Consider the following 22,577-nt stretch of genomic DNA (forward strand, 5'->3'; position numbering starts at 1 on the left):
TGTATTAATCTGTGGCTGGATACTTAAGCTTTTTTCACCTGCCACACCTGTATTGTTCAGTCAGTTACCACCACCCTGCTGAAAAAGGACCATTACAAACCACTGAGATTAAAGCCTAATATTTTGCTTTATAATGGAAAATTGGCTTAATGCAGATTTACACCCGCAGTTTGACTCCAACGGGTTCAGGCCAGCGGAACACATGCGCAGCAGGACAGCGTGATCATGCCGTATAAACAAAGTCCTTGTAGGAAAGTCGAGCGTTACGATTAGTTTACCCAGAGCCACATCAGCTGTAGTTCCTTTAATATTTACTCAGTGAATCTCTACATGCGTTCAAACCAAAGTTTGTTTTAGGCCAAAGCTTGAAATATAATGTTAGACCCAACGCAAATTTATCACATATTTATTGGAAACCCACATAAAACGACTGAAATGTTGATTAGCCTAAAACTCAGAGCGTGCTGTTGGCGCATGCACTGAATACCACTGGCTTGAACCTGCTGGAGTAAAACTGCTGGTGTGAAACTGCGGCTCTGCAGACAGATATAATTGGCTCTTAGTGCTTTTTGAATGAGACATAACACAGGGCAGCCAATCAGAACAGGGCTCAGCTATCTTATATGAATATTAAAGGCACAGCAACAAAAACAGACAAAGAGAGATTGGAAAATGATTGTGCAAAAATGAATTACGAGCAATTGTGGTACATAAAACCACCCAAAAAAATGAACTGAATGTTTTTGTGATGTCATGATAACACACTCATTTACATATATCCACCCATTCATGCTGAAGCTATAAGGGGTGTTTTGAAACACGCCTGAGCTGCTTTTAGTAAAGCACAATATATCGCTGCCAATCAGAAGAGAGATCATTCACATACCAGTCTTAAAGGCGCAGTAACAAAAACAGTTTGTTTACGGGGTAAACAGAAGTTGGAGAATTGTCATGTAAAAATTCATTATTTATTATGAATATGGACCCCTTAAATAAATGTGCGAGTCTAATTTAATTTATCCTGGACACGATATATGTTTTATTTCATAGCTAAACAGCCACTGGAATCTATTGAAAGTAAAACGCTGTTGTCAGAAGAAAACCTCGTATCGCCATTTTTGACATTTTTCCGTTTTTGACATAATTTGAAACTATTTGAAACTATTGTTACCCTTTACATCGCCTGTAAATTTCATGAAGAACGGACTAAAAGACCTAAAATGATTTGGAAAAAAGTCTGGTTCCATTGACTCACATTAAAAGTAAAGTAGGTTTTGTCCTTCTCCTGTAAAGTTCCCATTTTGGAGATACAAGGTTTTCTTCCGACAACAGCAAAAAGCAAGGTAAGAAAGGGATAAAATGGGGATAAAAACCCGCAAAATAGACTTTTCATTCTGTATTAATAGCAGGGATGTTCACATAGTTGCTCAAATAGAATATCACATATGTGCAGTGCGAGGATGGCACCAATATGACGATATTGAACGTTACAACTGTCCTGCTGTTACAGCCGTTCTCGGTCTACCCTCTGTTACAAATGTGCCAGCCTGAAAAATGCTGGAGTAAATATCTGCCTTCTTTTAATGGAGCAAATATCTGTTTGCTTTTGAATGTTCAAGCTAAAGCATCAGTAATAGCAGTATTTGTGCCTGTTCTACACGGACAAATATAACAGCGCACTATTAGTCTGGAGACTAGAGATGGCCATGGCACGGTCAGCCTCAGGTTCTGTCCCTTGCTGTTTAGAGTAAATCAGTGAGTCATATGACATGTGCCTCGAGCTGCAGTCTCTGTGGCGTCACTATGAAGTAAACAAGCGCTGTCAGTTAAGAGGCCGTAGATGTGAAAATCAGCTACTCAGTGTAAAAATCAGAGAGGCGCTAATATTACAGGCCTTATGTGTGCGTCTATAACGGACCCTCTTTTGTATATCCCAGATGTGTGATGAATGAGAAACATTATGTAAAATGGCTACAAATGAAATAAAGGAGACGCTGTTGGCTATTGGCAATAAGGCACTGGATAAAAAGAAACTAGGCTATATTGCATTGTGTAACTGGTACACAGCTCGTGTAAATTAGCTGGAATATTCAGAGCCAGATGGGGAAGCTTTAAAGGGGAATTCTGGTCTAAAACATAGCATTGAATACACCGATCAGGCATAACATTATGACCACCTCCTTGTTTCTACACTCATTGTCCATTTTATCAGCTCCACTTACAATATAGGTGCACTTTGTAGTTCTACAGTTACAGACTGTAGTCCATCTGTTTCTCTGCATACTTTGTTAGCCCCCTTTTACCCTGTTCTTCAGTGGTCAGGACAATGAGCATGGAAACAAGGAGGTGCTCATAATGTTATGCCTGATCAGTATATGTTTTCAATATTTGTTACACACAATAAAATCGTCCACTTGGATCTCCTGTAGTTTTGTTGGTTCCAGATGTGGCAGTAGAGCATACATCTGGATATGGTAAAACAGAAACACTTCATATTAATGCATAAACGAATGGTGTGCATCTGGGCTTGATCCCCTCAAAAACTGGTCATGACGAACTTGTTGGGGGTTGGGGAATGGTTTGGCAACAGCATGAAATCAGTGGAAATCTGGCACTGAAACCCTTTCTGCCAGTGCTGTGGTCCTGCCATGTGCTAGTATGATTGGACAACGTGGCTACGGCTTTCCACACCAGTCAAGAAGGGAACGCAGGGTTGGTGGGCTCCCCACTGCCTTCTGATATCGGCGCTTCCCCGCTTTGCCTCATTGTGAGCTGCTCATCTGCCAGGCTTCGACAGCTAGTCAAGGCAAAGTGGTGGTCCCAGAGATTTGAATCAAATATGGCGTGGCTTCGGTGGATTTGTATGCCAGAGCAGACCTGACCCGCTGCCATCTGTGGTTTTCACTGTTGAATCCACTGGGCCTTAAAATGTTAGCCCCCAACTGCTTGGATTGGCTGCTTTAAGCCATTTTCCCTTATCCTGGAAACACTACACACAGCTTGGCACTCCTGATGACCATCGCGCTCGTCAGTCACTGAAAAACTGCGAGCAGGTTCCTGACGGGCGTCTTCCGTCTGAGCATGGACTGTCACATCACATGGCGTATCATTTGGTGGCTTTGTTGATATAAGAGCACAAAGAGCATCCACTGTGGTTCGCACTGCCTCTGTCGGTCGGTAGGAACGAAACAGATACGTGTGTGATTTCATTATTTTCTTTGTGAATAATGTAAAAGCACATTGTTCATAGCTTAAAGCAAAATTAGGATTGTTTGTACAAAAAATTGATAAGATGTAAACAGTCTTTCAGGGTGGTTTGGTTTGAAATGCTCTGTTCTAGAGAGACAAGTCAGAACTGTTCACAGTGGCAGTGATAGGAACCAGATGTCAAAAGCATTTCATGCTTCCAAAAGCTCCCTCAAAGGAAGTTATTACATCAAATGGTTACGAATTCGCAGCCTTTTGCCAGAGACACTGTTTTAAGATTTAGGCCTAAAACATATTATTAAAAGCTGTTCACGGCAGAGAGATGCATGCAGGGTGTTGTAATGCATATATATATATATATATATATATATATATATTATGGCTGTTGTCGGAAGAAAACCTCATATCTCCACAGGAAAAGGAAAAAACATACTTTACTTTTAACGTAAGTCAACTGAACCACACTCCCCAAATCATTTTGGGCCGTTTCTTTTGGTCCATTCATCATGAAATTTGCAGACAATGTAAAGAGCAGCATTTTTAAATTATGCCTAAAACTGAAAAACAACAAAAATGGAGATACAAGGTTTTCTTAAAAAAGTTATATATATGTTTATTTATTTATTTATTTATTTTTTTTCCAGATTTGCCACTATTTCACCATTATCAATATTACATATAGAAACTCAGAAGCATGCAGGTTCACTGGTCGTTTTAGATCGCAAATAAAATGGCTACTTTGGTGTTGTAGACGTCTTGACCCCTGGTTCCTATCACTGCCACTGTAAGGAAATCTGAGTTGATAGGTTTCTCTACAATAAACCATTTTACCTTAAACCACTCTGGATGACTTTTGTTTACATCTCAACCACTGAATTATGCAGAAATTGATAAAAAAATTTCCCCCCGCTGTAGCCTATTCTTCTGGGAAGGCTTTACGTTAGAAGTTGGAACATTGCTGTGAGGATTTGATTGGATTCAGCCGCAAGAGCATTTTTAGTGAGATTAGGTACTGTTATTGGATGATTAGTTCTGCATCACAAACGCCACTCCAACTCATCCTAAAGGTATTGAACAGAGCTCCCTCGCTCCAGAAAAGGCAGTTCTTCTGCTCCACAGCTCATCGCTGGTGGGCTTTATTCCCCTCCAGCCGATACTATGCTGTTTTGTGTTCAGAAAATTAATGAATTAATGATCAATGATTCTATCAAAAACATGACTGCAAAGGGCGCCCGCGAGCGAGTCCTCAATAAATGAAGCTCAGCGGCTAAAAACGAAAAGTTAAAATAGTTTCTAATCACTCGCCCAGAACTTTCCTTTAATTTTAGAAGGTAGGAGGATGTATTTCACTAAAAAAGCAAAGAAAACTCACTTGATTGTTTCCTTTTTTTCTGCAGCAAATGGATTTCAGGCAGCCGGCTGATAGTATTACATTACTCCCAGTGAGTGCTGATTGGTCGGTGAGCGGAGCAGCTCATTGGCTGTTCGCCCTCACAGACGTCATGGACGTACATGAAGCACTTACAAGTTCAGTGGACGTACATGAAGCACTTACAAGTTCAGTGGACGTACATGAAGCGCACTCGAGTTCAAAACCTCTTAAAATATAACAGCAGTGTTAAATGTTTTGTGCTGTTCTGTGTTCAATGAATGTATTATTTTATAGTGAAAGTGTTTGAGTATTTATAAACTATGATTTTGCACAAATGCTTCATCTCAACCCTTTTATTCTGGACTCGCTCGGGAGCGCCCTCTAGCGTGTTGGATCCCTGGAAAACATTACAGAGTGGTAATTCTGTATTTCTCACTACCAGTTCTGTCCTCTACACTGGCTGAGTGCAAGCTTTGTAATCCTCTCATTAGCATATTTTAGTATATTGCACCGTGATAGGTTCAAGCTCATTTGTGACATACCAACCTAAGCTGCTACCTAGCTCTTACTTTTTTTTTCAGAGGTACTAAGAAAGCCTGAAGCTGTTCCCAAACCCCATATACTACACATACTATTACACTAATACTAATGAATGGTACTTCTAATAATGATGTACTATTTTTGACATATTATTTAGTATGTTAGTATAGGGTTTTTGTGTTTTTAATAGAAAAATCAACTTGTAATATGGTAACACATTCAACACAAATATCAGTCTATTAATATAATACACTATCCAAGACGAGTTATTTTTGAGTGCAGGTATTTTTGAAGTATATAATACATAGTAATGTATTAAAGTAGCTTAATTTACTAATTAGAAGTGGATATTTGGGTCATGCAGAGTAAGTTCAGTTTCTCGCTGCTGCACAGAAAACAACAGGCCTCTCTTGCTAGGCTAGAAGGAAAACCTAGGGAGCCCTGCTGGTGACCTCCTGTATAAATAAAAATAATGCGTGGCCACGACTTGATCATCTCATTCCCACGCCATACTAAGTCGTGGCCACACATTAGGATCTCGTTCCCACGCATTAATAAGGCGTGGCCACGCACTATTTTTATTTATACAGGATGTCACCAGCGGGGCTCCGTAGGAAAACAGCGTGCATGCGCTCTTGAACGCGCGCGGATGATATGGGCTCCTCCAGGGCCGCAGGGTGCGGTGAGCGTGCACGAGCGCGAGGGTTTGCTGACGGCTCGCGCAGACTGCAATGTCGTCCGTGCTGATCTCGCTCCGGGGAGAATATTCAAGAGGGATTCTTCACAACAAAGATCTGCTGTCCTCACTCGAGAGAGAGAGAGAGAGAGAGAGAGAGAGAGAGAGAGAGGGAGAGGGAGAGGGAGAGGGAGAGCAGGAGGGAGTGAGGGGCGTACCCGAGCCCCCCGCGCCTGAGGATCAGCTGAAGTGAACGCAGCCGAGGAAGAGTGAGGTTCCCAGTTAAGGGCTTCCCGGAGAGAAGGCGCTCTGAACTTCAGTGTTTGAGGAGAGGCTGGAGATGACACGTGAGTGCGCTGTGCTGTGTGGAGCGGTTCTCTGTCTGTAGGTCTGTCAGTAGGTCTGTCTGTAGGTCTGTCTGCTGATGTTAAAGGAGTTGAAGAAAGTCGTTTGACTGTTTGAGCTGTTTGAGTTTCGCTCTGTTCGTGACGCGCTGAGCTGCAGCTGAGTTGCGTTACAAGTATCAGCGCTGACTGCATTTAAAGTAGGCTGACTTAAAACTTCTGTTTTCATGCACTTCATTTCCACTTTCTCTCTGAATGGAAGCAAATTCCCGCCAGAGAGAGGAGGAAGAGTCACCTGTTCTGTTTCTGACTGCGGTGTGTCCAAACTTTGACTTAGTATCTCGAAGTAAATCATGACTTCATTTCTGAAAATAATGACTTGATATCCCGAAATAATGACTTTTAGATTGAGTTATTAAGAGAAAGTCAAGTAACAAGTCATTCTTTGGAGAAAATAGGATGGCAAAGGATGGCAAGTCAGATGTCAAAGATAGAAAATAATTAATTAAAGAAGTAAAGAGAAAAAAGTCATTATTTCAGTATTAAACGTAATGACTTCTTGTCAGTTTATTTAGGAATGCAGTATTTGTTTTAAGTGGTCATTATTTCATTGATACTATGTCAACTTTAAAAAACAACACATTGCATTTAAGATGCTGTGTTGATATTTTAGAAAATAGTCACATTTTTGTGGAAATAAAAGGAATTATTTCACGATACTAAGTCAACATTTTGAACATGTCATTATCTCAGTATATGACATTTTGAGTTGCTGTGTCAAATGTTCGAGACAATAGGTAATTATTTCAGGATACCAAGTCAATAATTTGAGTAAATATCATTATTTAGATTTACTGAGTCAGTATTTCTGGAAAACAACTACTTATTGCAAGATACTAAGTATATAAGTGTAGCATGCAGCATGCGCTCACAGCAGGATGAACATTTTAGCCCAAAGAAGAATACAGTCTCTCTCACATGCTTGCTCCTGCTTTTGTATCTGACCTTTTTATTAATGCAATGCGCTATTAATGGATCTAAATGCTATTATATAAATATGTATATGTGTGTGTGTGTGTGTGTGTGTGTGTATATATATATGTATGTATGTATGTGTGTGTGTGTGTGTGTGTGTGTGTGTGTGTGTGTGTGTGTATATTGCTGCTGTCTGACCAAAACCTTGTATCTCCAAAATGGTAACTTTACAGGAGAAGGAAAAAACCTACTATATTTTTAATGTAAGTCAATGGAAGCAGAATTTTTTTGTATGTCATTTTGTGCCGTTTCTTTTTGTCCATTCATCATGAAATTTACACACACTGTAAAGGGCACCAGGCATTTTCCAATTATGTCAAAAACGGAAAAATGATATGATATGAGGTTTGTTTTCCGACCACAGCGATATATATATGCCTTTGCAATGGGCAGTTGCCCATGCACTATCATTTATTTGTGGGGAACTGAAGTGCTGTTGGTGCAGAACATTGGTAAATGACCTTTAGATGTAGTACTTTGCATTAATAGTGCATTGCATTAATGAAAAGGTCAGATACAAAAGCAGGGAGCAAGCATGTGTGAGAGACTTTATTTTTTGGGCTAAAATGTTTATCCTGCTGTGAGCGCACGCTGTGCATCACATCAGGCTGAGAGCACAGATTTGCCATGCATATGTCTCTCTGTGCAGCCCAAGCGCTTTGCGTTGCATTTTGGAGGCAGTGCACTAAGGCAGTGCACTAAAAACCCACTGATTTCATGTCTTCTCCAGCTGTTCCCCAACACACTGTGATCAATTTTTCACAACAACATCCCCAGACCATGCTCGGATTAAAAATAGAGGGATGCCTGACTTGCATTATGCATTGCTGCCTTCTGATTGGCTGCGGCGGGCTTCCTTGTCACTCTGCGTGGCAACAGCCTCCCTGTCCGCCCAGCAACCCCCCGTTTTTTTTTTTTTCCTCTCATGCTTTCGTGCTCCTTTGCCTCCGAGGGGCTTTTCTGCAGCATCCGGAGCAGTAACCATGGCAACGGGAGTCTGACCCAGGGTGCGCGCGCTAGCTGCAGCAACTAAAAGGCTTGACCTGGATTCTGCACTGCTGGTTTAGTCGGGCGGACCAGACTTGAGCCGCTTGACCTGCTTCTCATCGTTTAGGGCCAAGGGGCACAGCATCCACCCCCCCACCCCCCACCCCCTCGACCAGTGAAAAGAATCAACCCCAGCAATCCTGGCCTTCATAGTGCGCCGCTGTAGCTTGAGTAGTTTCGTAATATGTTTTAAATAGAGTGCAGCGTAATACATGCATTCGTATTCAAGGCTGGCGCTCGGGATTTGCAGTCATTACCTCTGTGAGGTAATTAGCAGCGGTGATGCTGTTGATCCTTGCTCAGCGAAGCATGTTATTCTTATTATGGGTAAAGTGTAGACAAACCTGAGCGAGCCTGGATGATTTAACAGGATTAGCGGCTGGCTAAGCCACTGTTGAGCAGATGAGGGGTCACTGAGAGTAGAAAGAGCAGCTTGCTAGAAAAGCGAATGCTGCTTCCACTGCTCATCCTCTCCTGGCTAAATAAGAGGGATGCTGTAACTAGGGCTGAATGATATGGACAAAATATATTCTGATTATGCTGCTACATATTGCAATTGCGATACGCCCTGCGACGTATTTAGGCCCAGTCCCATTTCTTCTTTTTACCCCTACCTTGTTTTCGAGAGTCACCCTAACCTCTTGGAACTGAGTTACAAAGGGTAGTGGTTGAAATCTTCCCTCTGAAATGGGACCCTCAAATAAAAAGAGCATCACTTCATTAACAGCTACCAGCGCTGCTCTGTAGGCGACCCTGCTAGTCTGCAGTGACAGCAGAGGAGGGTAGAGTTCAGCTCCTCACTGCTGGGCTTTAGTTACATTTAGGGCATCATATGCCTTCAAAGAGGGGGGCAATTATTTATTATCGCCCACCCCTAATTCTTCAGTGATATGAAGCTGAAGTCAGATATTCACCAGCTTCTTGTTCAAATTTTCCTGTTCCACCTTAAATGGTGCAGCAGTTACATTCTGGTGCTTCAGGCATCAGAACTGCTGGACTATTTAAGGTGGAACGGGAAATTAAGCTAGCTAGCTAGCATGCTATTAGTGATTTTTTTTTTTTATGCTTGTTATGAAGAAAACGACCAAAATACACTGAAACGACATTAAACTAAGAGAATACAGTGGTTTTCGTAATTTTTTAAGAGAGAAAATTCTCACATTTGTGGGTTTCTTTGGTCTTTTGTTCAGCCGCCTTGCTGTTTCTCTAACACTCTGTCTGGAGTCTGAAAAACCTCCGTTTGGAGGGTCATGTAACTTCGCCCTACCCCTCTATCTCAACAAGAATTGGGACACCCTAACCCTAGACGTGAACGTGCAAAACGGAGGGCTAAGGGCTCAGTGGCAGGGGCGAGGGGTGAAATGGGACTGGGCCTAAAAATGTTGGTGAACGATTATGTACACTCTTAAAAAAAGTTCTTCAAGGGTAAAGAAAATGGTTCTGTATAGAACCATGAACACTCAAGGAACACTTTGCATGATTGAACGGTTCTTTGCATCATGAAAGGGTTCTTAGACTGATGGAAAATTTGCATGAATGTGCTGTAGATGGTTTTGAAAATGCTTCTATACAGCACCCAGAAGAGTTCTTCTGTTGTTATGATGTCAAGCTTGTAACAATAGAAGAACAGTCTTTTTAAAAAGCTTAAACCTTTTTAAAAAGGTTCCATATAGAACCATCTGTAGCAGAGGTTCTCAACCTATTCCAGTCCAAGGCCCACCTGTGTATAACTACAAATCATAGCAGCCCACAAAAAACTAAAATCAGCTTTTTTTTAAATTAAACTTTGTTTTTCTTTTCTTAAATGCTGACACTGAAAAGCTGAAAATTAGGTCCTGAAAAAATCAGATTGGCCTTTCTGGTTGTCAGTAGGTTTCCAAAATTTAGCCCACTAACGTGATGTCTTTATTTATGCGTCTCTATTAATATTTATATAGATTATACTCCGACAACATTTAGTTCTTAGATTTTTCAGTATTAAGCTAATCAGTTTTCCACTTATGTTTGTATGACTTACAATAATGTTATCAGCCCGAATTACTGCCTCCCTCTCAGTACAGGCCCACGGACCACTAGAGGGTGCTTCACGGCCCACTGGTGGTCTGCGGCCCACAGGTTGAGAAACCCTGATCTATAGCACATTCTCCATCAATCTGAAGAACCATTTCTCAATGCACAGAACCCTTTAATCATGCAAAGGGTTCTTTGAGTGTTCATGGTTCTATATAAAGCCATTTTCTTTACTAAAGAACCCTTGGAGCATCATCTTTTCACTTTGCATGAAGGTACACCGATCAGCCATAACATTATGACCATTATGTCCTTGTTTCTACACTCATTGTCCATTTTATCAGCTCCACTTACTATATAGGTGCACTTTGTAGTTCTACAGTTACAGACTGTAGTCCATCTGTTTCTCTGCACACTTTGTTAGCCCCCTTTTACCCTGTTCTTCAGTGGTCAGGACCCCCATGGACCCTCACAGAGCAGGTACTATTTGGGTGGTGGATCATTCTCAGCACTGCAGTAACACTGACGTGGTGGTGGTGTGTTAGTGTGTGTTGTGCTGGTATGAGTGGATCAGACACAGCAGTGCTGCTGGAGTTTTTAAACACTGTGTCCACTCACTGTCCACTTTATTAGACACTCCTACCTTGTCAGTCCACCTTGTAGATGTAAAGTCAGAGACGATAGCTCATCTGCTGCTCCACAGTTTGTGTTGGTCATCCTCTAGTCCTTCATCACAGGTCACAGGACGCTGCCCACAGGACGCTGTTGGCTGGATATTTTTGGTTGGTGGACTATTCTCAGTCCAGCAGTGACACTGAGGTGTTTAAAAACTCCAGCAGCGCTGCTGTGTCTGATTCACTCAGACCAGCACAACACACACTAACACACCACCACCACGTCAGTGTTACTGCAGTGCTGAGAATGATCCACCACCCAAATAGTACCTGCTCTGTGAGGGTCCATGGGGGTCCTGACCACTGAAGAAGAGGGTAAAAGGGGGTGTAAAATGGACAATGAGCAAAACACTCTTAACTATTAATGTAAGTTAATGTGAAGAGGTTTTATTCCGAGTGATTTTCGATCATTTCTATTGGTCCAGGAAATTTTCACACAATGTAAACGCAGCTGCTGTGTTCAAATGCAGTAGAAAAATAAAAATCAACAAAAATGGAGATACTTTGTTTGGACAGTGAGGATATGCTGTCCAGCTGTAACTGTAATCTTCCTACAGTTATGGATTAAGATAATGAACTGAATATTTTAAAAATAAACAGCATCGATGCTTAATATCATAATGCACAACTAATACTGCATTAATAGCTGTGACCAGGTCAGAGACAGTCCTGCAGCTTTCGCAAAGTGGTCTGTGTTTTCTTACGTTTCCATCTATCATCAGGTTTGAGCAGGTGTTGTTTTTTCGAGCCAGTAGGTGTGACATTAATGCAGAGCCAGAGACAGAGATAGAACCCAGCGCTCGTGGCGCAGCCCACGGCTCATCTGCGCCGTCCCTGAAGTGTCAGTGCTGTGTCTCCGTCAGACTGCGTGGGAGGGCCTATTTCTGTCCTCGCTGCCTCCCAGGCCTCCTCGTGCAGCAGTGCTGTTGAGCACCCCCCCAACCCCGCCCCATCCACTGTGCCGGGTCCTGTGGTGCAGCTCGCTCACAAGGCCCAATCCTTTCTCTGTCTCAGAAGCCCCCCGAGAGTCTAGAGCTGCCTGTCTTTTGACTGCGATCAAGCCGGCGGATGTCTGTCTTCCAGACTGACGCATACGACTGCCGAACGACATGGATTAGGATAATCTCTGAGTGAGGCTTGGGAAAGTGATTTGGGCGATTTAGGCTCTGTATACGAAGGCCAGGGCCAAATTAGAGCCGACGTGTTTCGAGGAGTAATTTAAAAGCAATAGTTAGGAGCAAAATCTTTGCCCCAAATGCAGTCGATCAAGCAAGACATGTTTAGTGTCTGAAGTCTGCTTCTTTAGCAATGTAGCTAACAAGAACTGGAAGCTTGTGTCCCAGTAATTACTGTCATGCTAACTGCATGTGTAAATCACGCCTGCTTTAATCTGTGTCAAGTTGTTAAAGAAGAATTCCACCATTTTTTCCTGCCAAGTTTTAATAAAAGACCTCTTCTACGCGTTGCCAAACCGGCTGAACGAAGCGCTTGAGGTTAAATTTAGAGGACGGACAGTAGACACCAAAAAAGACTGTGCTGAACAAAATTTAAAGGGGATTTCCAGCGAGTTTTCCAAATTACCTTATAATTCAGTTATTGAGATCAAAGTCATTCTGGGTGGTTTGATGTGGAATGGTTTATTGTAGAGAAACCAACTCTTTTTCTTTACAGTGGTGGTGATAGGAACCAGGGATCCCAATGTCTGCACAATTATAGCCTTTTTATTTGCTATCAAGTGAAGCCACACAAGGGTTTTTATATAGCTGCTGTCGGAAAACCTCGTATCTCCAAAATGGTGACTTTAGAGGAGAAGGAGAAAACCTACTTTACTTCTAATGTAAGTCAATGGAACCAGACTTTTTTCCCAAGTCATTTTGGGTCGTTTCTTTTGGTCCATTCATTATGAAATTTACACACAATGTAGAGGACAACATGTACTTTCACATTATGTTAAAAACTGAAAAACGACAAAACTGGAGATATGAGGTTTTCTTCCGACAGCAGCGATCTGGATTGTTGGTGAAGGTAAAATAGTTTTATTCCGAAAAACGTCATCTTTGGGGCTTTAGAATGCCCTGCATGCATCTCTCCACCATTAATGGGTTTAAAAAACAAGATATAAGGCCAAAACATTGTCTCAAATCTATTATAAAACAATGCATAAAGCATCAGGCTGTAGTTTCATAATCAACTCATACAATAACTTTCTGTGATGTAGCTTTTAAAGGCAGTGAGCGTTTCAGATGTCTGGTTCCTATCACGCCCACTGTGAACAGTTTTGACTCTGTAATTTTCTCTAAAGTGGAGCATTTCTGTCATCAGACCACTCCAAATCAGCACATCAGACCACCCTAAATGAGTTTGTTTATACTTTATTCGCTTATTTGTGCGGAAAATCTGTAGAAATCTCATTTAAGTAAAGTCAAACATACTTGCTCATGTGGTTTGTGACACTGTATGACATACTGTTATATGGGTCATTCTACAGAAACATGCAACTTTGTGTCCCTAGCATTTACAGATATATTACACTTGAAAAACATGTTAGGGTTACAATTTTGTAATATTTTAAAAGAAAACAATACGTTATTTTAAGAATTACACCTTCTTCTGCCTCAAATCAGCAATATTGGTTTTTAAATCAATCATATAGAATTCCAAGCACCACCAAAGCTCATCCTCACAGTCATGCGTAAAGGCTGAGGCCATATTTTCAGGTAAAAAATGTTGCAATTTTAACTGCAATAATCTATACATGACTATGAAATATATGATTTAAATAACATAAAGAAAACAAATATCAAATAAATATTATAAAATATATAATGAAAGTTGTGGTCCCCAGGAGTCGTGTCACTGGTGTTACTGCGTAACAAAAAGTCTCATATTTTGAAATAAAAGTCACACTGATGACATCACAACTTCCTTTTACCTGTTTTCTGAAGATCTATGAAGAAAAGCACATGGTGAGTCCACTGTGTCTTTCAGTTATCAGAGATTTTCTCATTTAGCTCATGATTTCATATGAAGCTCTTAGCTGAAGTCACTGGTGTGACCGACTTTATTCTGAGGTAATTGTGAAAAAATAGAATACAAATGGATTAAATTACATATTTTAGTGGATATTCCATGATGGACAACATGTGGTTTGATGCTCTGTAGCAGCCGTTTTGTAAAATGCATTGTTCATTTAAAACGTCTCTGGTGTTCCTTTATTATGTGTAACACCAATGAGGATCAGTAACACCAGTGACACCTATGGAGAGATAGAAAAGTGGACATTTCTGTAGAGTGACCCATATATGTGGACAAAAATATGTCATAAAGTCAAAACAACAATATTAGCCGTATTAAAGCCTGAATTTTGTCGATACTTTTGTCCAGTTTTATAGATAACGTCATATTATTATCTGCTTTAGCCTCGTGGCTCCAGTGCACACTAAAGAGGCAAACATTTCTTGGCTCATTACATTAGTGTTGGGGGGGGGACTGTGTCAGTTTGATATATTGAGTGTATTTGATTTATTTTTTAAAATAAAGTGGTGTTTCGATGTATTTGAAGTGGTTGGTTGGTTTGTTTAGATGCGCTGGAGGAGTCTGTCTGGGCCATGTGAGTCAGACACAATGCGTCCCTTCTGCACCGGCCAGTGAACAGAGTCTTTCACTGGCGGAAAGGGAGAAAATCACGGTGTTCACTTTTGTGAAGCGGTCAGCATGCAGGGCTGTGAGACAGTAAGAGCCTTTCACTCCAGTCTGATGGTGATTAAGGAATCCACATGCTTGCAGGATCGAGTTTTTTTTTTTTCCTCCCAGGTTCCTTCTGAGCAGCGCACGCTCGCTGATTCTTGCAAAGACACTGTCGTTTCTGTGGTAAGACTATTTCAGTCCAATGGGTTAATTACAACAAAAGCGTAGCCGCAGGGAGATGACCCAGATATGATGTCTCCTCTGTGCGAGAATCCTCTGGGTAGAGTGGTTTTCACTCAAGTATACTGAGATTAATTTAATGACTCCTTTTTAAAGAGGTTTTTTTTATGTGGCACTTGTCATTCACCATCATCTGGGCTTCTTACGAAAGAAAGGTTCCCGCTGCTCTGCCTTTCGCGGTTTCTGTAGCTGTGGTTTTCACTCAGTCCGTTTCCCTCTTCTAGATGTTATGGAGCAGCAGAGGACCCTTCACTCCGGTTGCCTGGTGACGGGGGTCCGGACGCCCCCCATCCGCCGCAACAGCAAGCTGGCCAGCCTGGGCCGCATCTTCAAGCCCTGGAAGTGGAGGAAAAAGAAAAATGAGAAGTTAAGGCAAGGCTCTACAGGTGAGGGAACTCCAAATGCGCTGACACAAGGGGTGTAGAAATGCAGTCTGAAGGTGGTGATTCGGCAACCTGACTGGAAAAAGAGGATTGATTTTAACTGATTATAGTCATAATTAATAAAGTCTGCAGGCTATTGTCAAACTGAAAAACAGCTTCATGCAAATCCGCAGTGCACTTGCAGCGTAGACCCACTTGTTGACCGGACAGTACATGAAAGGAGGGAAAGTACTCTACACTGAAAAAAGCTTAAAACCTTAAAAATGACTAAATTAATTAGTTTTATTTAACCTAAGTACTTTGAACTAGGGCTGGGCGATATGGTCAAAAATGTTATCGTGATAAAAAATTTCATATCGTTCAATACATATCGCAATAAATGTCAAATCATTATTTCCTTTAGGTTTAAAGGCTGATTTTTTTTTTTGCTCCTGGGTGGTTAATTACTGTTTTAAACTATCTTAAAAATATCTTTTATGGTCTGAACACAACAAACACTCACAAACCAATGGCACGTTTTACAAATCTGTCATGGGACAGTGGGAGAAAGTTTCTGGTTGGCTGTTTTTACCAGCTGGAAAAGCACGGCCACAGTTTTTGTAATATTCGTAATTTAATAAAGAAAACATTGTTTTTAGCTGTCTGCTGACGAGCGCTAAACTGTTTAGTTTGTCAAACATCAACTTAGTACGAACTGCAGACATCAGCTGGCTCAGTACGTCAGTGATGGATCATACAGCCTTACTGCCGTCACTCCACCACATCCATATCAGAGCATATCACAGTATTCAGACAGCAGCTAGCGACGACTGGATTTCTCTATTCTGTCTCAGTAGTTTGAGAGTTTGAGGGGTGAACCGCAACATATCTGACGCTCGCTGTGTAAAAGCATTAACTGCAGTGTGAATCTCTCACACCAGACAAACTGAGTCCTCCTTTTAGGTACATTTAAACTGAAATCAGTGCTTTTTTGTCTTGTTTGATCTACAGTAACATCAGTTCGCCGTACTGTGTGAGTGACAGAGCACTGCTTCAAGTTAGCCAGCTGCTAAAAACAGCTAGCCTGAGAAGCTAGAGTTCTCCCGCTCTCCAATGGCACACAGACACACAGTGTCTTCAGTTTACTTTCGTTTAAATCAGGGCTGTATCTAGCATGGACGTTGCTAAAGTATATTTGGCGACTCATTTAACTCCTTGACCCTTCCCTCTCTAATCATCTCTAAAAACTCGGAAGTGCGCCCTCTTGTGGCGACAGCAGAGCGGTGTTGCTTTCCTTGCAGTAGAAAACACCACCAGGGCTGTCGCTAGAACGTGGAAGTGTTAAAATGCTCTATTGTATCAAACATTTATCAAAAATTTCATATATTTCTATCGAGGAAAGTTATATTGTGATCATTATTGTTAGCGTTTTTTCGCCCAGCCCTACATTGAACCATTCTTTCAATCAAAGTAAGTTTTTGCCTTAAGTAAAACTAGTGAATTTATTTTCTATCACTATCACTTAAGCAATGACAGACCAGTTCTTACAGTGTAGTTATGACTAACGTTAGTTTACATAGTGTAATGCAGCATCTGAAGCTCATCAGAAGGTTGTATATACCAGATAGTTAACTGGTGCATACAGCTTCATTTGGTTCGGGCGCTTGTTGGAAAATACTCCCACCATGTGGGGAAAAGAAAGCGAGGAATAAATATCCTGCTTTTGATTTGCTGTGTTAAAAAGCACATAAATTTCCAGGGGTGCCGTAAAGTTGGGGGCGATTCGGATGATTCCAAGGGCCCAATTTTTTCCCAGTGATTCTTAATCAAACAACTTGTTTTAAATAACATTGTAATTAGGTGTTTAGTTAAATGACCTTACTTGTCTCCAATCTGGGAGAGCAGCAGTGTTCAATGTCAGCACAGTGAAGCACTCAGTTTGATCTGTTCTGTCATTGCAACGATGTGTTTATTGTGGAAACTCGTACTGCGAAAATGATAAAGGAGTGAAATGAGTCAACAAATACACTTTAGCAGCATCCGAAACGTTGCTAAACTCCACGCTGTATATTCCATATGTTGACATGGATGCAGTAGGAGTGATGGCAGTGAAGCGGTGTGATCCATTATTGATGAACCGAGTCAGCTGATGTCTGCTGTTCGTACTAAGCTGACGTTGTTGAGGAACTAAACAGTTTAGCACTCGTCACCGAACAGCTAAAATAATCTCTTTTCTTTATTAAATTATGACTATTACAAAAATTGTGAACTTTCCCTACTGTCCACTGACAGATTGGTGAAACGTTCCACTGTTTGGTGAGTGTTTGTCTTGTTCTGACCATAAACGAAAGTTTAAAACAGTAATTAACCACCCAGGAGCAAAATCAGCCTTTACACCTAAAAGCAATAATGATTCCACATTTATCGCGATATGTATTGATATCGACTGATATGTGTGTGTGTGTGTGTGTGTGTGTGTGTGTGTGTGTGTGTGCGCATGCGTGCGTGTGTCTGCATGGTTAATTTGTTTCACGAATGCAAGACTGTGTACACATCAGCCAGAATGCTGGATTCACATAAACACAACCAATACTGCAAAGCCCTGCACTATAAAGTATGCATCCCCTCGCGGCATGCACAACTTCTGTCCTGTGAAGGCGACATAACCGAGTTAAAATCAGGCAGCTGAAATGTTGAAAGACGAGGAAGAACAACACAGCAAACTTAACCTAAACCATATCATCCTAGGTTAAGCATACAGTCATGATTACAAATGTTTACAGACCATTTATGTCCTGTTTTGATGAGTCAGTGCATTGAAGCAGACGTCTGCTTTACCATTTTGGCACTGCCTTTCAGTTTTTTAGTAAAAGAGCGCTGTAAATACCAAATTTGCAGACCACTGATGACAACAACATATTTTTTTAAAGTTCCAAAGTTTTTGACATTGGAAACAGTTAGAAAACGACATGCTCTAATTCATCTGGGACAGATCTCACTTTACCCCTTGTGTGGTGTTGGTGTGTTTGTTACTCAGTGGTCTGGTGGACCCACCACATTGTTTTTTAGATCAATACAGCCATAACAATTTATGTAAAAATACCAGATGTTTAAAATATCACAAGTGTCCAGCGTAGGGTTCTCCTTTTGCAGCTGTAGCCAGTCAGCAGCCTGTCCATGTTGTCCACCCTCACACATACACACACACACACACACACACACACAGACACACTAACAGCAGGCCATGTAGGAGGAGAAGTTCCTCCGATAACGTATGTTGACGGCAGCTGGAGCTCAAACACTGGCATGCTGACTATGAATTGAAGCAGTAGTGGATAGCAATGCTTGCTAAGCAGTGACTGGGGAGAACTTTGGGGAGAGCATGAAGATTCGATTGGCTATAATACATTAATAGCACTCATAGAAAACAAGTCAAATTTCATGTGATTGATGCACAAAGTCACAAAGAAATAAAAAGTGAGATGATAATGACTTCAGAAGGTGATTGGTCAGAAGCTTGACTGGTCCCAGAACTGGTTATGTTCCCTTAACCTGTCCTGGAGCAGGTTAGCCATGCAGCATTGTCATAATTATGCAGCCCAGTAAAAAGTGATTCACAGTTGAGCCTAAAGTTAGCTAGCTAGGCCATAAGACCCCAGTTTAAGTGGATAAACAACCATAAAAACAAGCAAAATTAGTGTTTTTTGCCATCTAACCCCGTGTGATGCCCCCTGCAGGTGTGGAGAGAAAAGTGGCGGCGCGACAGCCTCGTGACGAGCTGTTGAGAAAAGGCCTGGCGGAGACCAGCACAGGTGAGAAAGAGCCATACAAACACTCCTCCTCCTCCTCCTCCTCGCTGCAGTCTGAGTGCTCATAACTCACAGCCCTTACTCACCAACCACCGTTCAGCATACTGAGTTCTGGAGCCAGCTCATTTCACACTGTAAGACCACCGGGGGAGCTGTTAGGCTTTTATGAGAGAGTGATGACAGCAGCAGAGTTCAGCCGCCTCTCACCTGAGAGAACACAGACAGGCCTTTCTGATAAATAGTTCTGTGTAAATAATTTGCCAGTTATCACCGTGGTGGCATTAAAGGGATAGTTCAGCAAAGCAGTGCCAAATTAACCCCTTATTCTCCTGGGTACATTTTCGTTTATCCATCTGAATTTACATGCCTAAATCGTAAAGCAAATTATTCAGTAACTGCATGAAATAAATGTAAATTTGTTTTGGTTTTTTGTAAAAACTCCCCTCAAATTAACAGAACGTGTTTTTATGATCATATGCGTAATTCTATATGCTTACAATTTACTGCTGAAAGCCAAAAATCTCAGACGCTCTTTGTATTATTTTATAAAAATAATTTGTACAGAGCAGATCACTGAAGAGACGCCATCTGTTTATAGTTTATAGCCCAGATTTGTGGAAAAATGGGTCGACTTTCAGTAGACAAAAAAATTGTGAGTTCAGCTTCTTTTATTATAAGCGTTTAAAATGACATCACCCATCTATTTGACTCTCATGTGACCCCCATCTTTAGAATGTAGCTTATGAAATATTAAAGTTATGAAGAATATGACGAAGTGCGTTTTGGAACCACCGGTGGTCCCAAGGAGTTGAAAAGGTTAATAAAGCTACTACTGCTTGTTAGCCTTTTAAATAAAGGTTAGGGATGCATAGTGACATTGGAATCATATCGTTATTAGCAACTGGTTAATGCTAATCATACACTAGAAGACTTTGAAAGGACTTTGAAAAGACATCTAAAGACGATGTCCCCGTTTTTAGTCACAGAGTGTGATTCTAAAGACTGGGGATCTTGCAGGGTCACTATTTGAAAGACTGCAACCAGATTTCTCAGATCATTTCCCATCATGCACCTGGTGGAAATTTACACGCAGAGAAACCTTTTTACCTCTCAACTCTGTAGACGTACAGAGGGGAAGACACTTTGGCTGGGCGTGTAAAGATCTGGGATTTAGCTCAGTTCACTGTAGAACTGTATATTCTGGCAGATCATCACTCAGTGTTTTTATAATTGACCTGTAAAATGTGCAGCTACTTTATTATTTAGCATAAAGATTCACACATCAACAAAACAGGCAGTGATTCAGCATCATTGATTGAATTAAACCATAAAAAACAAAACAAAAATAAGAATCCGCTGTAACAGGAAGCAAAGAAAGGGAAAAAAAAAAGATTCATGCTTCTTCAATAAAGCCAATTTTAAAGTCCTCTACACATTTCCTTACATCACTGTTACACTCGATATTATTATACTAAGTAATATTAAATATTAATAACATTAAAACAGTCAGTTTACGTTGTTTAGTTATAATGATTATTCCTTTAAAGTGGAGCAGTTTTTCCTTTTTTACAGAGATTTCAGGCGCTCACGCATTCTCTCTCTCTCTCTCTCTCTCTCTCTCTCTCTCTCTCCCCCTCCCTCTCTCTCTATCGTGCCGCACGCGTGTGCTCGCCCACTTGCTCTCTCTCGTGCCCCTGCCACGTCACTATTTGCAAGATCCAAGACTTAAAACTTATGATAACATTAAACACAGCTGATTTTGTTGCAGCGTCAAGACTGACCTCCACCTCACACTAATCTGACGTTTTAATTTCCGATTTGAGACGCTTAACAATTTATGTAAAAATACCAGATGTTTAAAATATCACGTATAATATCAAGTGTCCCGTGTAGAGTTCTCCTTTAGCAGCTGTAACCAGTCAGCAGCCTGTCCATGTTGTCCACCCTCACACACACACACACACACACACACACACACACACACACACATACGCAAACACTAACAGCAGGCCCTGTAGGAGGAGAACAGAGTGAAGGACACAGCACCTCCACACTTTTACTCCCCGTGGGTTCACCCAACACCACATGTGTAATATAAATGTGTGGGGGGTGAACAGAGTGAAGACACTGAAAATGGGTTATTTTATATGTTCTTCTCAGAAAATGAGCAAAGACCAAGAAATCTGAGGCTGAAATAATAATAAATCACATCATTTTTTTTCTTTTGGTAAACATTGAAAATGGGTCCCACAGACCTGAACACCACACAAGGGGTAACAGCTCCTCCAATAACGTATTTTGACTTTTGTATTTTGATTTGAGACGCTTTGATATGTGGTGCTGAAATCCAATCTGCGGCAATACGACTCAGTCTGAACAGCAAGATTTCAAATTCATGCGACTTTTACATCAATCCAACTCGACATTCGTCATAATTTCACACTACTGAGACTCATAAACATTTAGGCTGATGTTTCTGTATTAGAAAATTAGAAGAGACTCATCCAAAACCCTCAGTGTTCGAAGAGATTTTGAAGGAAATTGCCGAACGCGGCCGTAGGAGAACGAGGCTGCAGCGCCAAGGAAAAGTCGGAAAGTAAAGTTGAAAGAATCCGAGGACGCGAACCAAAGTGACCACGCCCTTTTTACAGTGAGCTCAAACACATTCTGGGTGAAGAGCCCAGCTGTCAGTCAGTGAAGCTTCATGATGGCTCCTGTGATGCTGGTGAAGATGAAGCTGATCCTCCGGGAGAGGCTGGCATTCGTTGGCAGTCGTGATTGTTTACCTCTGAATGAGCCGTGAAGCAGCGTGATGCTCTGTTCTTTTGTTCATGTGGGTCAGTTTAGGAGCTGATCTGTTCACATTTAAAAGATAATGTGAACAGTCAAACAAAAAAAATGGATTTGGTGAGAAAATCAGATTTGGGCCACTTTTACCTGCTGTGTGAACGCAGCCTAATTTGCATGACTGATAAATATATGCTTCCATTGCTTGGTAGCTACATCGACCTTGTAGCTCCAGTGCAAAACTAAAGAAACAAACTTGTATAGATGCAAAACGTATCGACTGATTACGTTTGGTCAAAGGAAAAAAATGTGTCCATTTGAATAAAAATTAATGCTAAATATTTGTCCTAAAAAACATTTATCAAAAAGTTTACTCTGTGTTATTGTGTGCAGGGTCTGGTCTGGCTTGTGGAGGGAACTCGGAGGAGCCAGGTACCCCCACGCAGGAGTACTCAGACGGGGAGGAGAGAGAGGATGAGCCCATGGCACCGCTGGCCAACGCCACCGAAGAGCTGGAACCTGATGAGGACATTCCTTCCACAGGCAGGACTTCCTTTTATTGTCACATAAATATATAGACTGAAATATTAAGCGATATTCCAGATGTTTTCCAGAGATCAAAAGAAACGCTTGTGTAAGGCTTTATTTTACTTATACTCCTCTTACATTTACATTAGTAGTGTTGTTTATTTTCTTGCAAAGTTTCAGGTTTAAGCAGAAAAACTATATATCTGGAAAAAGTCAGAGACCACCTTTCATTTATTTAATTCCCAGTCAAAACAGCTAT

At 41.2% G+C, this 22,577-nt stretch overlaps 1 protein-coding gene across 1 annotated transcript in view; it reads left to right on the plus strand.

The window, feature by feature from the left end:
- LOC118799985 (phosphatase and actin regulator 3-like) overlaps positions 1 to 22,577 on the plus strand; it is a 106,673-nt gene that overhangs the window by 39,988 nt on the left and 44,108 nt on the right. Inside the window, exons 2-4 of the mRNA XM_036560132.1 lie at positions 15,057 to 15,218; positions 18,932 to 19,006; positions 22,184 to 22,333. Of these exons, the coding sequence (XP_036416025.1) occupies positions 15,057 to 15,218; positions 18,932 to 19,006; positions 22,184 to 22,333 (387 nt within the window). The remainder of the gene's footprint in view (positions 1 to 15,056; positions 15,219 to 18,931; positions 19,007 to 22,183; positions 22,334 to 22,577) is intronic.

This window comes from Colossoma macropomum, unplaced genomic scaffold (genome assembly GCF_904425465.1).
Source record: "Colossoma macropomum unplaced genomic scaffold, Colossoma_macropomum, whole genome shotgun sequence".
Classification (NCBI taxonomy): domain Eukaryota; kingdom Metazoa; phylum Chordata; class Actinopteri; order Characiformes; family Serrasalmidae; genus Colossoma; species Colossoma macropomum.